The sequence below is a fragment of the Netta rufina genome (genome assembly GCF_964035555.1).
Source record: "Netta rufina genome assembly, chromosome: 13".
NCBI lineage: Eukaryota > Metazoa > Chordata > Aves > Anseriformes > Anatidae > Netta > Netta rufina.
In genome coordinates this window covers 14458352-14473566 of record NC_140136.1, presented here as the reverse complement: position 1 = coordinate 14473566, position 15215 = coordinate 14458352, and the positions used below count along the sequence as shown (strand labels likewise).

Here is a 15215-nt window from a genome sequence, read left to right as displayed (position 1 = left end):
TAATTCCCACATTAGCCACTTCAGTCTGAGGCAACATTCTACTTAATTATAAAAACACCAGCAGTTTAGAAATTGTTTCTTTCACAGCATGGCATGGAATATCCAACATCCTAGAAATGGTTAAAAAAAAAAAAATCAATGATTTATGCCACAGAAAGGGTGCGATAACTGGCTTTAACCTCAGTATGGCTGGCTCTAGGATAATTCACTTCATCTCCTGCACTAGGCTGGAATCTGTGTGTGCCAACGCTATCCGTTATCTCTTTCCAGACAAGATTTGTGAAATTATAAGGACTTCAAAAAGAATAGCTTTTTTTTTTTTTTTTTCCAAATAACAAAAAGGAACCTTCTAACTTGAAAAGACAAACTGTCAGCACAGCTGTCTTTGCAGCCTCACTGACCATGTTTCCAGCCACCTTCACAGATAATGTAAGTTGTGAATACATGCTTCCAAATTATTTTCCCAAATTCAGTACTTATCTCTGACCACCAGTTACCATTAACAGCTAAGCTTATCCACTTTCAAAGCCAAATACACATTCAGGCTCCCTTTTGCAAGGCTTGCTTTTAAATTTGTTCCCTTGGTTCTACAAACTACTTTTCAGAAGACTGTTTGCTGTCAGCTCTGTCAGAGGCACTGTAAATGTTTTGGCAGTGTGATGCAGAAAAACCCCTCATCTTTTGGATGGGTAAGAGATAATCAGTTCAGCAATGCAGTATTAATCACAAACCCGTGATTAGCTCAATCACCCATCTAGGGCTGAAAATCTTAGATCTTACACAAGTCACCTCACTGCAGCAGTCCAAGTTATCTTTGATATGTGAAATTGCTGGCTGCTGGATTAATCAACTTTCTTGAGCTGTTATTTTTCCTCCTGATCTCCTCTTAGTTCTCATGTCATACTTCCTGGTTTGCCACAACTCTTCATTGTTATTAGGGTTCAAAAGTCAAAGTAGCCAGCATTATTTATTTTTACCCACTGAAGTCTGTATGGAAATAGCTGCCCTGATTCCCAATAAGGTTGTCTTACCCCTAAAGGACATTATCTTTCCTATTTAGAAATTATGCTTACAGCTGACATGATTCAGAAGGTTTCAGCCATCATCATCCTTACTGCCATTTACCTCCCTCAGTCAGTAATTTACCCACCCGTACTACGCCACCACATTCTTCTAGTCATTCTCTCAATTAAAAGCTAGTGATGAGCACATGAGGTGAAAGAATGGCATTCACGTGTAAAGCTGTTCAGCCTACTAAAGAAAAGGCTTTTAGCTTTAAACATCTCCATGCTGATGTTGGATGACAGAATTAGTAAGCAGCTCATATGCTGCTCTCAAAATATGTAGACGCACTAGATTTCAGAGGTTTTTAATCCCTGTAAAAGCTGAATGCAAAAGAGTTAGCTCAGCTTAGCAGCAGAGGCATGAAAGTATTCTTTGGTTAGTGAAGGCAAGTTATTATTTGCCCCTGTTAAAACAGGATTTACTGTGCTTTACAACAGCTAGGCTTTGGATGCAGTTCAGTCTAAACCAAGCTTAGCCAGACCTGAAGTGCTCCAACTACTGCCCTTCATCATCCTTTCCCTTCTCCCTCCTGCCTGCCCATAATCAAGAAACCATCTATTCATTGTCTTCAGCAGCTGACAGATGCTTCTACTGACACAGTATGACCTGCTGCTTTATAAAGAAGAACTTATTACAGCCCCAGGTGCTATTTATACTGCTTTGACTGATTCAATCTGGCATGGTCTTGCCTACCTTTTTCCTGATAGACCCCAGCTGCCTTAATGACCCAGCAGAACATTAAGCCAGCCTGAAGGCAAGCATTGACATTTTGGCACAGACCAAAAATGTGGCAGTTTTAGATTTAGTTCAAATTATGCTTATGCCCACTTACTGGGAAGTTTCTTCTTGCAAAGAAGAAACCTGAACATGCAAGGGAGGAGGGGAAGCAAGTTTGTTTTAACATATGGATCCATTTGGGTTGTGACTCACCATTTTGTCTTTATGCTACACTGACACCATTCCTCTGATGCATATTTTAAGAGAAGCCAGACACCTCTCCCTCTGACCCAAATCCAGAGGCTATCAAAGAAAGAGCCAGGCTTTTCACTGAGGTACACAGTAGGAGAAGAGAAGACAGTGATCAAGTTGAGATTTTTTTTTCTATGTAAAGATAATTGCACACTGCAACAGATTGGTCAGAACCAGACAAAGCCATGAGAAAGCCGTTCTACACTGTGCTAGCCTTGCTTTGTGCAGGAGGTTGAACTGGAGACCTCTCAGGAACTACTCGAGCACGAACAATTCAACGATTCTGTGACTTACTGTAATTCCCATGGGCCAAAATATAGGATGGTTCAATGAAGCAATGTTACACCAACCCTTCATTTGCATGCAAACTGTGTTATCCCTTATAGTTCTGTAACTGGACAGTTACTAATATGAGGAGACAAAAGCACCATTTACACGGAAAGCGAATTTAGTTTAGAATAGGCTAAGTTGATTCAAAAGCCCTTTTTCTTACTGCTTTTTTTATTTCAGCATAGTTCACTTGATTTCTTGGATTCATTTAAATCAAATATATGGCATTCAGGGCATTATTATTAATCTTTACTTTCCAAAGTAAAAAATAATAATGCAAGCTTATGAAAGAATACTACACATCACATAGGCATACAGAGTTAAACAAGACAGGAGCGGAAAACACCAAATACAGGAAATGCCTCTAAGGCTCCAAATGGTTGTTGTAGCTATAACACTACTTTCTGGAAACATGCCCCTAAAATATTCCAGCTATGGCCAGTGAAGAGTTTCACCTCTGCAAATATGCACAGTTCTTAAGCCTGTATAGCCAAATGACTTCGAGGTCTAGCACTCAGGGAGTGCAGGAGGTACTGTCTACATGTTCTCCAATTCTGTCTGAACTCAGATCTCTGCATTGCCAGGATGAAAGAAAACATCCTGTCCTAATGTTAGGAGGATAACTTGCTTTTATAGTGAAATCTACTTTACAACTTCCACCTAATCTGAATTTTCACATTAATTCCCTTGACACCCCGATACTATGTACATGGAGAACGGGCCAAGTTTTCTACGCTGATTAGCAGGCAACTGCAGTGGAGACATTCCCAGGCAGCTACATAGTTTATTAGCTCAGAAACTACACTTAAATTCTCTTTAGTGTATTTAAGTATGGGGCCTGGTCACAAATTGTACATACATCCATCTTGTGTTTCAGTGAAAAGGCAAGGAAGTTATTTCTCTATTTGACCTCAGGTCTCCAGCAAGTAATCAGGAGTTTGGTTTGTGGTACCAGTTCTGTCCTGTGACTGAAGGAATCACACCGTTTAGGTTTATTCTACTGAGTTGCCTATGTTATCCTACAGAATCACAAAAGAACATTGTTAATGCTTTCAAAAACTGCAAAAGAAAAAAAAAAAAAAAAGCCCTACAAGTACTGTCATAGATAGCTGTAGCTACATTCTACTTCACACGTTGATTCTTTGAATAGTTATTTGAAGATGTATAGTACCCAAAAAGCATGCTGTTGAAAAAGCAGTCTGAGAACATGGACTATTTATCCCTTATTTTCAGTAGATATTGAACACAAAGTACTGTTTGAGCTGTGTCTGCCATCTACAAAACTTTTATTCAAAGGTTATCTAGTCCTTTGACCTTCTGCACAATGATAAATTTCACTCTCCGTATTCACAGCAGTTGAAATTCAGTCACTTTAAAGTTCACAGAAGGCACTGCAAATAGAATCAGATTAAATTCAAAGAGCATTTACAGATCCTTTCTTAAATTTGGCTACTTTGCTTCACCTGTATGTAATACTGGGGGAAGAGGGAGCAGAATCAAAGTTCACATTCAAGTGTCCAGACCTTGTAAATACATTTCCTTGGCTCCATGCAAAGGGCAAACTTGAGCTGTCCTAATTATTTAAATTAAATAAACTCTACTGAATGGATCCACATGAAGAGGAACAATTCCGACAGACTATACAGCATCTCTAACAAACGTGCTGCAAAAGAGCTGCCTTTTTTGCAGTTTACCTATTGGGTTCAGGAATAAAATCAACCTTCTTGAAAACATTAAATAGAATTATCAACTACAAACCAGCAGTCTGCCCAGACAGATGGAGCTAGAGAGAAGTACTTATCTCTGAGCCGGTATCCTTAAGGCATGCAGTTAGAGACTGTTTCCTTCTTAAAAGACCACTCTGAAAAGATATTTTTCCCACTTTTTGATATCAGCAATAATCACCCCATTATAAAATCCATTGCTGCAAAGCATGGAAATGCCTTTGTAAATTACTCAAAATCTGTAGCCAGTTGAGGCTAATGCCACTCACAGAAAGCCCGTTGTACTCATGCAGTGCTAAGGTGTTCAGACATAGAGTGCAGAACACTTATGTAAACCTGTAAAACCCATACGGAGTTAGGAGGGGCTGAGTGAAATATCATTTCTTCCTTCCTCAGGACATACCCATTCTGTAACAGTGAGTAACCTAGGGTGGCAAATTTGTGGTTTTTGCTTTGGCCTGTGTTGAATGAGCTATTCCAGTTCTGAAGTCACTCTCTAGAGAGCATTTCTGAATGGGAGTCTGCAAAGTCAGGAGCTCATCTTTCTGTGTTGCCTGCAGGAAGAGATTTCTACCACAGCTATTTGCATTGTATTTGTCCAAAGTAAGATTTCTATTTACCATTTCAATTTATAGCTGTTAGTGCTTAGACTGTCAGAGGTACTAAGTGCCAACACACACGTGAAAAGTCTCAGACCATACAGATGCAAGAAACACTAAAGACTGAGAACCAGATACTTACAGCTCTTCTTCCCTCTGCTCAAGTTGCCGAGACTTTTTGTCTGGTACCTCCATTTCTCTACACTGTGGTGCAGTGAATCCCACTAGAGGTAGCTAACTTTAGTGATTTGAATGGAGTAGCATTATATAGTGTTGCTGGCAAGGAAAGCCTCATACACTATTTCTTGCATGCTTAATATACAAATGGGAATGGAAAATACAATGGAAATATTGTAGATTACTAATATCAAGGTCTTGATACTAAGCAAGCAAACAAGTCACCCCTTTTTCTAAATCCATATTATACATTTCTGGCATAATGAGCAAGACTAATTTTTGATCTCTCTTCATTTAATGATTTTCTTGGTATCCTCTGCTGCCTTCACTACTGGAATAGGTAGAAGTTCTGACTACTCATGGTTTGTACTCACATGAATAGATCATTTATCTTCTAGGGTATCCACAAAAGCTGTATGAAATTACTGAATATTTACATGCATAGAGGTAACAATTTCAGAAAATTCTAGATCATAGAGTTACTCACAAACTCACAGAGGATACTCTAAAACAGGCCAGCAGCACCTTGCTAGTTTATTTTGTACATGTTTACAGTGAGCAGAAGCAGCACCTACCCCATTCCTTATATAAGTGATGAAAGATGAAATGACACTTGTCATAAATACAATGAATGTTCTGTGGTAATTAATGAAACGTGGAAAGACAAGTGAAGCATGCCAAGCAAAACAAATACAGCCGCCTTTGTAAACTTAGGAATCATATGAATCTATCTCATTATCAGAAGGAGTTTGTGTGAGTAAGGGTTTGGGTCTTCCTTTAATATACTCATAATGCTGCTGAGTAGTTAGGTTACAGTAGTCAAATATTAGAAGAACTGTACATCCAGTTTACAAATTAATTGCTAGGTATTTCTTCAGTGCCCCTACAAATTAATTGCTAGGTATGTGATTCTGTGATTCTGTATTTGTTAAGTGCCCCTTTCCAATGGTAAAGCTATTTGCAATAGATATCATGTGCTCACAGGTATTTAATTCTTGGATATAGCAATATCAAAGATGCACCTACTCATTGAAAGGAGTTCAATTTTATCTTGTATTTTTTCTGATTCGGAAGTCTTTCTGAAAGAAGACCACATATTTTGGGATATGCCAGCATCTCATCAGTTTAGATTTATGCCGGTCTGATGTCCACATCCCTTCTAGGTGTGGACAGATTCAGCGAAGATATCCAACAAATGATGGGCTTCAAGCCAGGCCTCTATTGGAGATTGTGCTGGAAATTTGTTAGCCCTGCTTTTCTATTGGTAAGTGCTGATAATTATTTCATCATCAAAAGAATTCTAGCATGCCTTTCCTAGAATATGCCATCAAGTAACAAGGTATCAAGCAAGGTAGTCTTTGTTATGCCCAGTGTTGCCAGGATGACTAGAAGGCGCTCCTATTTAATTCTTTTTCTCCTTCAATATCATAGGGGGGATTTTGTATAAAATATTTTGGTTGTGAAGGAGCAGCTAATTGTGGCAGATATCATCTTCTGTTCCTTCACTTCTTCAAGATGTAAAGGAAAGCTTTTGTTAGGGAACACAAAGCATGGTTTCAGGCAGCGTCTTCCCAGCATCCTCCCAAGCATCAAACAAAAATCTTTCTGTTGGGAAAATAATCTAGCCAGGGATAAGAGTGTGCTGGAGAGAAAGGCCGAGTCTGTCTATGATTTAGCTGAACTCATCAATGGTGAAATTCCCTTACTACTAAAGCTTTGCTATCAATAGGAAATCAAATTACGTAAAGTGTATCAGAATGCATCAGGTTCACCATCCCTCACCATTCTCATTTTAACTGATATGGATTTCAGTTTAAAAACTGCCATATACTGTGGCTAACCTCATCTTTGAAACAGGAATAATACAGTAATTCAAATAAAGTTTAATTTAGAAGGCCTTAAAACTGTACAAATAGGTTAATGAAAGTGAAAAACAAAGAAAGACTTATGAACTAAAGGTCACCATTTTATATCAAGTCAGATCAGACACGTTATTTGGAATGCAACTCCTCACAGAACTCAAAATTACTTAATGAAATCATCATTATATACCTGCCTTATACAAGCACACATCTTTGTTACCTAGACCTGACAACAGAAAAAAAAATAAATTACACACAGACTACATGTACCCATGTACCTGTGTAAACAGCAGACCGATCTAAAGACTTCGATCTTTACCTTGGAGCCATAAAATTATTCATTTAGAATAAATCGTTAAAAGAAAAATTCACACTTAATTACAGCAACCAAATCCCAGGTCAACCTTTCCTAATTCCAGTAATTAGATGTTTTGCAGACTCCTGCTGGGGTTCCGTGGTTACAGAGAAACCACGTTCAATCCACTGCTCTACAGTCTGGATCTGCTGCTTGTTACTGTGCATTTGATCTGCAGCTCCAAGGCTTACTCACCCTGATCTTACTAGTTGCCAAATCAAACTGTAAATAATAGCTCTCTGCCTTTCCACAAAGACGTGCACTGGGCAGTGTTTCCAGATGCTCAGGTTGTTGAGGATTGCAGATATTTTTCTTGAAGACAACTAATACAGACTTTGCCTTCATGCACTGAATTAGCAGCATACTAGGATGGCTGACTGATCCACATCCAACAGCATCCAGCAGATGTTTCTGCCAAGACTTGGAAGCATTTATGCAATGATTTACCCAGGAAGGATTTTTTTCCCCTTTAGTACAAAATGTGAAAAGCAATTGAAAAGAATCAGTATGCATTACATATTGTACTGTTTTTGTTTGTTTGTTTTTTTAAATCAGTCAAAAAAAAAAAAAAAAGGCCAGAATTTCAATGTGAAAGTGAAGTGTTGGTTCCATCAGTGCAATAGTACCACAGACACAACCGTATACACTTTTTTCTTCCCAACCTGATCTCTGGCTGCTGCAGGTCTTTCACTCTTCCAGTATCATACCAACAGCTCAACGCCATGTGCTGCTAATTATATCAAGCAGTTCATGAAGGCATTTTAGAAGTTACTACTTAGAACTTTAGAACTTACTACTAGATTTACCTTGTCCCTTTCTCTCAAAGCATATACTATGTATGCCACCTCTTGAGACATAACCTTTTACCTGTGTGCTTTGTCTCTGAACCCAGAAATTGCAACAACATCCTCAAGAGCATTACTTGATTAAAAATCATTGCATTTGTAACACATTTATTAGAACACACCTCCCACTAGTAATTCATTTTTTATTGGAGGACCCCAAGATGCCCAAATGGTAGAATGACAGCTTAGAGTAAGTAGCATGCAATTATACCCAGTAATTATGTGAAACACCAAACATGTATTAAATGTACCTTGTAAGCTGCCTGATCTGTAGTGAAGCACTTGTGTTTTTCATTTGGGAAAAAATCCCAAAGAGTGAGCACTGCTTTGTGTAAAGGTTAGATCCAGAACAAGACTACAGTTTTATATTGGGATCTTCTCCTATGCTTATTTGTAAATCAAAAGGTCAGGATGAATAATATGGAAATTGGACCTTGCTATGATTTTAGAAGACTTAATAGCATAAAAGCTGTGCATTCTTAAAGCAATACTTTTATACAAATAAAAATCTGATATCATTTTGTGATGTATGTAGTTTAGGATAATACAGAAAAGGCTATGCAATTGTCAGACTTCAGTATGACTATTCCTTTAACAATCCCGTATTCACCTAGCAGAGGTAGTCCTCATTTATGATGGGTGTTGTATTACAGCAGGTCCTAGCAGTAAACACAACTCTCCACAAGAAAGGCAAGTTGGGGTCATCCAGATATCTGGTGTTGGGAAACATCCCCATGCAGCTTTTCCTCTATGCTAACTGCTGCTGGGTACATCATGGCAAGATAACCTCTGAAGGAAAACAGTATTTGTCTGATGATTTCACACTGTCAATTTCCTTTAACCCACACCATTACTCTCCTTGCACACGTAGCCTTTGAAATCCTAAACTCAAAATACTACAATTTGGCATTGCTACGTGGAACAGAACATACAGGTCCAGAGAATCAAATATGGAATTCTGCAATCCATATGGAAATAGCAAGAAGCAAATAAGGTGGTACCTTACTCTTTCCTTCCTACCTCCAGTTCTAGATAGGGTAGCACCAGGAGGTAAAAAAAAAAAAAAAAAAAAAAAAAAAAAAACAACTTTATTTTTCAGGCCTCAAGGCAGCACAACCTTTACTCAGTAGCTCTATTGTGCTGGAGTTTACAACATGCTTCTCATGGGGAAATGGGTACAGAACTCCTAAGGAAAGGAGGCCTAATGCCCCTGGGAAACAAAGATCCTGAATAAGTCTTTCTCAACTGCAGAATCTTTTTTTTTTTTTTTTTTTTTTTTTTTTTTTAAATATCTCTAACACTAGTTTGAGTGAGACAGTGGCAGACAACCACCTGAACTTCCCACCAAAATATCAAGTCCTCCATGGCCAGAGTAGCTGAAAGGAGACGGCTGTTAATACTGGTAAATGCATCAAGAAAATCAACAGTTTAAGCAGTATAAGGCACACTATAAATAGGATGAAGGTAAATGGTAAAGCTGGGTTGAAATATTCCTTAGGGTGGCTGCCTAAGCAAACACACGAGATCTGTTTTCCAGCCAAGCTTCATGTCTCAAAACAATGATGCGTGTTATTTTCTCTTCCCTAGTTTGTTGTGATAGTCAGCATTATAAATTTCAAACCTCTGACCTACGATGACTACACCTTCCCTCTCTGGGCAAATCGCATTGGCTGGGGAATAGCGTTATCCTCCATGATACTCGTGCCTGCCTATATTATCTATAAATTTATGAATGTGCGTGGGACCTTTAAAGAAGTAAGTGAAATGCTAATAAAATGTCATGAAATGTTGCTATGAAATGAAACGGCTGGATCGAAGTTGGCAGTTTGCTTCTCTTGCTCCCCAAACTTATTACTTGTGAGTGACCTTTTGGATCCAACTGGCTGATGGGTTGGGGTTTTGAGGCAGAATTACTGCATCCTGTTCTACTTTCTAGAGAGAAATTAGCTTTCCAGAGAGCACCATAATCATTTTATAAACTGTTTTTTGATGCATGCAACTGATCTGATTTCTAAGATCTTGTCCTCCTTAACAAAAAACATACAAACCATGGTATCTTCATGTTCAGCTTTAACTGACAGTCTTCATGGTGCACTACCTAAACAAAGCCCCAAGTATGCTTCATCACTCTACAGGAGAGCGTTACAGACTTATGTACAAAGTTAATTCAGATCTGCTTTTGTAGCACTGCACCCATCTCTAAAAGCTACATCCAGGTGCTGGGAGGCAGGATGTGCCCCCAGCATAGCCCTGGGTTCAGGAGTGCCTTTGTTCATTTAATGAGTATCCAGCAAGGACAGAAGGAATGCTTCACTGGGTCAGAGCAATAGGTTCCATTTAGCCCAGCATTTTATCTTTAACAGCAGCCACTCAGTGTTTGAATTCCTCTGTCAAACACGTCCTTATCTATTATGGAACTACTCCAACCTTTTGCTGAGGACAGAATCAGTGCAGATCCTTCTACTGTATTCATCACTAAGACCAGAATGCTTGAAACTTTATATTCAAGAGAGACCAAAGTGCCGAAATAGATCTGGAAATCAAGAAGCACTCCTAATTCCTATAGTATGGGCACTGCCTATGGTCTCATCATCTGGACTCTTGCTTCTGTACTGCTTTAAGTGAGCCAGGGTACTAAGTAGCAGCATCCTTCGCCACATAAACCCATTTTACCCATAATATACATGCTCTATGCACCGCATAAAGCAAAATTCCAAGGAGCAATAATTTGTGACCATCTTATTAAAAGCAGTAGTATAATAAGAAGGCAATGAATTTAAAAAAAAAAAAAAAAAAATTAATTCAAATGATTTTCATGACAGTAAAGAATTTGACAATGAAAGCTTAATATTTTTTTTTTAACTTCAGTTATGTTTACGTGCATTATACATTTAAAAGAAACCCTATTTCCATGTGAAAAATGCATTTATTTTTTTTACAATTCATTCCCCCATACTTTTCTTAATTTATCAGTTCAGCATGGCATAGGACCCAGGTTCACTGATCATATCAATTTTACCATTGCTGTCATTTTAAAATCCTTATCTATGGCCTTAAACCCTCTAGGCTAGAAAGTAGAACTCTTCACTGCAATACAGCATCAGTTTTTGTCTTTGTCCCCTCACAGGGCCATCATTTTATGACCCAGTCAAAGCTCAGACTTACAGCTAGCTCTAAGGCTTTCCTTTCCTATAGCTAGAGTTATGCAGTGCTGCAGCAGGACATCGAGGCTCTTAAACACCAAAACACCACTACACAGAGAATTCAGCAGAAAATAGCATCTCACCCTTTATCTGGGTAGGGCACATCCCCCTTGCATGGCCCTGACAGTCCCAAAGGGATAAGGCTTATTTCTGAAACACTACAGTCACCTCTTAATGTTCCCATCAGAAAGGCACCCCAAAGTGGGAACCCCTCTTGCCCTGCATCTCACTTACATCACACATAATGTCTAGGTTTCATTACTGGCTATTTTATTAGCCCTTCAGTTCTTTCCATTTCTGTGTGTTTACAATTCTATTTTCTAATCATTTCTATAATATATATATAATATAAATATTTCTAATTATTCCACTGCTTAATTCATACTAGCCCAACAGGCTTTTGCCAGCTTGCACAAGCTTACTGACAGCGGGATGCAGAAGCCAAAAACAGTGAAAAAAGAGCCTTCATTCATTTGGTAGTGTTCATAAATTTTTATTTTTACAGCTCTTGTAGATAGCAATTCTTCAGGCTCCTCATGAGAAATACGGCCAAAAGCTATTATATTACACCCAAGTGACTACCATAATACCATAAGGTATACCCTAAATCATGGCTCAGAGCATGCACTTAGTCTAACGTGAAGTCCTTAGGTTAGTTGAAAGTTCCTGGTAAACCAAAATCTGCGTGTGATCCAAATGGCACAGTGGTGGGCAGATGAGGGAAATGAGCAGGGATAATACAGTCAGCACCTCCTGCCTCTCCCATGGGGCCTAGCCAACCCCATTTCAGCACTAACATCAGAAGTGTGACTTTCAGGGGATATAAGTCCTGTTTGTGGTGTTCTTTTCCATATGCTTTTGCTAAATATTTGGACTCAGTATTTGCATAAACTTTCTACTGTCGCTTCTTATATTAAATGCTAATATCAAGGGGCTTAAAAGGAGCTTGCTCTCTGTGACCGAGGTAAAGGCACGTAACAGTGATATTAAAGATTTAAGTTACTGTTTTAAAGTTCACACTTCCCCATTGTAGACTGGGGACTGCAGACATAATCCCGCTTCATACGTCTGATGTTTTCCTCTTCTTCCTCTCTGGTTTAGAGACTAGCTTACTGCATCACACCTGAAAACGAACACCAACTCGTGGCCCAAGGAAATGTCAGGCAGTTTAAGGTTTGTACTCCTTTCACCACGCTTTGTCTACTCATACCAACCCTTCCCTGCCTTCAGCAATAACTGCAGGTTTGCACTGATCTCAGAGAGGATCCCCCCAGGGCTGTGGTTCTTTATTCCTGCCAGCACGGCACCACGCAGGAGGCTCAGTACTACATGCAGCAGGCTCAGGACGATGTGCACTAACTGTGATGGAAGGCTTTGGCACCTTCCTTCCACTTCTGTAAGGGAATGACTAAGCAAAACAGACAATGCTGCACATTGGTTAAGTCCGGTATCCTAGGTCATAATGTCTAATCACAGTGAGATCTCACCAAGAGATAAATGTATTTCCAGGCTATCGTGTGCATTTAAACAAGTCACATCCTCTCCCTCAGTTGTTAGCAGCAATCCGAAGTCACATTTTCTACATTTCAAGTATGACAGGGTAAACAGCAACCAAAAATGTGGTGTCGGAGCTTAGACATAACAGCCATAAGGAAATCCTGTGCTAGGCTGTGTGGAATAGGCTCTCCCCACAGGCCTACAGTTGACTGAAACACAGCTGGAGACTTCTTAAGCAGCCATGAAATATAAGCTACAGTTTTCCAAATGCTGCTTTCCTTTTAGCAAATAAAATGAGCTCATTGAAATAAAGTCCTTTCTGTAGAAGATAAAAAGGATGCAAATATGAAACTTGTTACTCTTATCAGCGTCCGTGCTGGACCACTTTCTGCCTTCAAAGTTGAAAGCAACTAGAATTATGCACACCACCTCAAAACATGACCCAGATTTTATAGTGCTGCTTTGTACATTGGTATTGAAAACAGAAGTTTCCCTTTTGCTTACTCTGAAAAATACTAAGAAAAAAAAAAAACTGTTTGAAGTATATATATTTTTTAATTTTAGATAAAATAATCCCAGTGCAGATTTATGGGGTGCAGAATGGAAGCAGGAAACAAGCTTCCTGTTCCATGACCACAGTTTATGTGATGTGGCCAAGATTCTGTAGTAACAAAGCACCTCTTTCTGCCTTCTCATTCCCCTATTCCTGCCCTTGGTTATCCAAAGATTTGTAATGCTGCAGCTGTAAGAAATAGTTTAATTTTTTCCAGAGTCAGATGTTCCTGTGTGACTGGGATATGCACAGCAATTCCTACATAGCACTGGTCTTCTGAACTCAAATCCATAATGGCAAAAAAGAAGCAAAACAGACACCACTTAAATTAGAAATAAGGGTGTATGTTGAAGCAAAACCCTAATGACCCCTCAAAATGTGTTAAACACAGGGCACATTATATTAATTTGTTGGTGCCTTCAGCAAGCAGCAAGGAATAGGTCTTATCACTAAAGTGTGGTTAGTGCTTTGTTATTCTTTAAGGTTGTAAGCAAAACGCTGACCAAAATAACCAAGCAGGTACAAAAGTTTTCTTCACGTGTGTTTCCACAGCTCTGGGTATTAAAACTAAGCTGAGGGCTGAATCAATAGCCTCTATATTCAGCGTGTTTCTCACTGCTAACTGGAATCCAATGAAATTTAGTTGTGATCTATCGGTTGTTCTGAGACCTCTTTGTAACTGAATTTGTCAAGCAATCTACTTAAAATCTCTCTAACCACCACCATCTGATTCAATGTTATTAAACTACTTCTGTTCCCTTACAGCTTCAACACTGGCTAACAATATGACAACCGACAGGTTGAGGAAAAAGCCAATAAATTAAGCTAAACTGGGAATACAGAAAAGTCAAGTTCAAAGCTCCCTCAATGACGCTTGGACCAGGCTGGCTCAGAGCTTACCTCCTGACTCTTTGAGGGAAGACATCTGCTCTCTGTTCTCAATGCCTCCCTTCTATCACTTGGCTTCAAATGATCTTTAAAGACTCCGTTTAATTTTTCTTATCTCCTTTGGTGCCATGAGATCCCTACATGACCAAAACTTGTGAGTTTTGCTATTAGCAGAAGTGGAGGAGGGGGGGAGCAGAGAAAAAAAAAAAAAAAAAAAGCAATCAACATATGTTAAATGCTCTTTTACCATGAAGAAGCGAATTAAACTTTTCAGACAGTAATAATTACTTCTGATACTCATGCCACGACCTGCTTTAAACCAACGCCACCTGAACATTCTTAGATCTAAGGAAAAAGTACATCTCAGTTATGAGGAAAGAGCAACTTTAACTATGTATTAATGTCACTAGCTTTCTTGCCATACTATCCTTTGGGATATGAGTTTGCATCCTTCTGAAATGAAGACACAGTGCTTCATTTTCAGTGGTTTGTTATTAGTTTCTTCTCTTGGTGAAGAAGGTTGTCTTTACTGTACATGTCTGCACCATTTTCTGTCCATTTAATTCTACAAGCTGACAAGCAACAGGAACATAATTCCTGGTGTGGCTACTAAATACAGAATACGGATTATACCACACTGTGCTTACTCAAAAACATATTCCCTTCTGCCAACAACTAAAATAGCTTTATCACATGATCCATACTCTACAGACTTGTCCAGTTAATTGTAAAGAGTCACGTACCAATAGTCAGACTTTCATCTTTTTGTTATATGCCAAATAAAGAATGTACAATATATAAAATATATAGAAAATTATTTTTAGAATTATTTAATTTTCCCAGAGGCAACAAAATACCAAACTTTGGTTTTATTCTGCTATCATAAGCGTGCTATTATACTCTCACCTGGATTCACCTACCAAAACATAGTAAGATTGTGTTGAATGAATTAGACGGATGTTTTAGGCATACTCAGTTTCCTAACCCTGTTCCTGCTCTCCTCTTGGGTAGCATTATGCAAGCTACAAGATACAGAACAAACTCTGCATTTGGGTGCTGTTCTTACTCTCTGTGGTCACACACCACTCTAGTATCTTCCCAGTGATCACTAGATCTGGTAGCTTTGAGTTTTTTCCTGTAGGTATTTA

At 38.8% G+C, this 15215-nt stretch overlaps 1 protein-coding gene across 1 annotated transcript in view; it reads left to right on the top strand.

Annotated features, from left to right (window-relative positions):
• SLC6A2 (solute carrier family 6 member 2) overlaps nt 1–14801 on the top strand; it is a 65497-nt gene extending 50696 nt beyond the window's left edge. Inside the window, exons 11-14 of the mRNA XM_084294792.1 lie at nt 6028–6128; nt 9514–9681; nt 12231–12302; nt 13945–14801. Of these exons, the coding sequence (XP_084150918.1) occupies nt 6028–6128; nt 9514–9681; nt 12231–12302; nt 13945–13968 (365 nt within the window). The 3' untranslated portion in view covers nt 13969–14801. The remainder of the gene's footprint in view (nt 1–6027; nt 6129–9513; nt 9682–12230; nt 12303–13944) is intronic.
• The last annotated feature ends 414 nt before the right edge of the window (nt 14802–15215 follow it).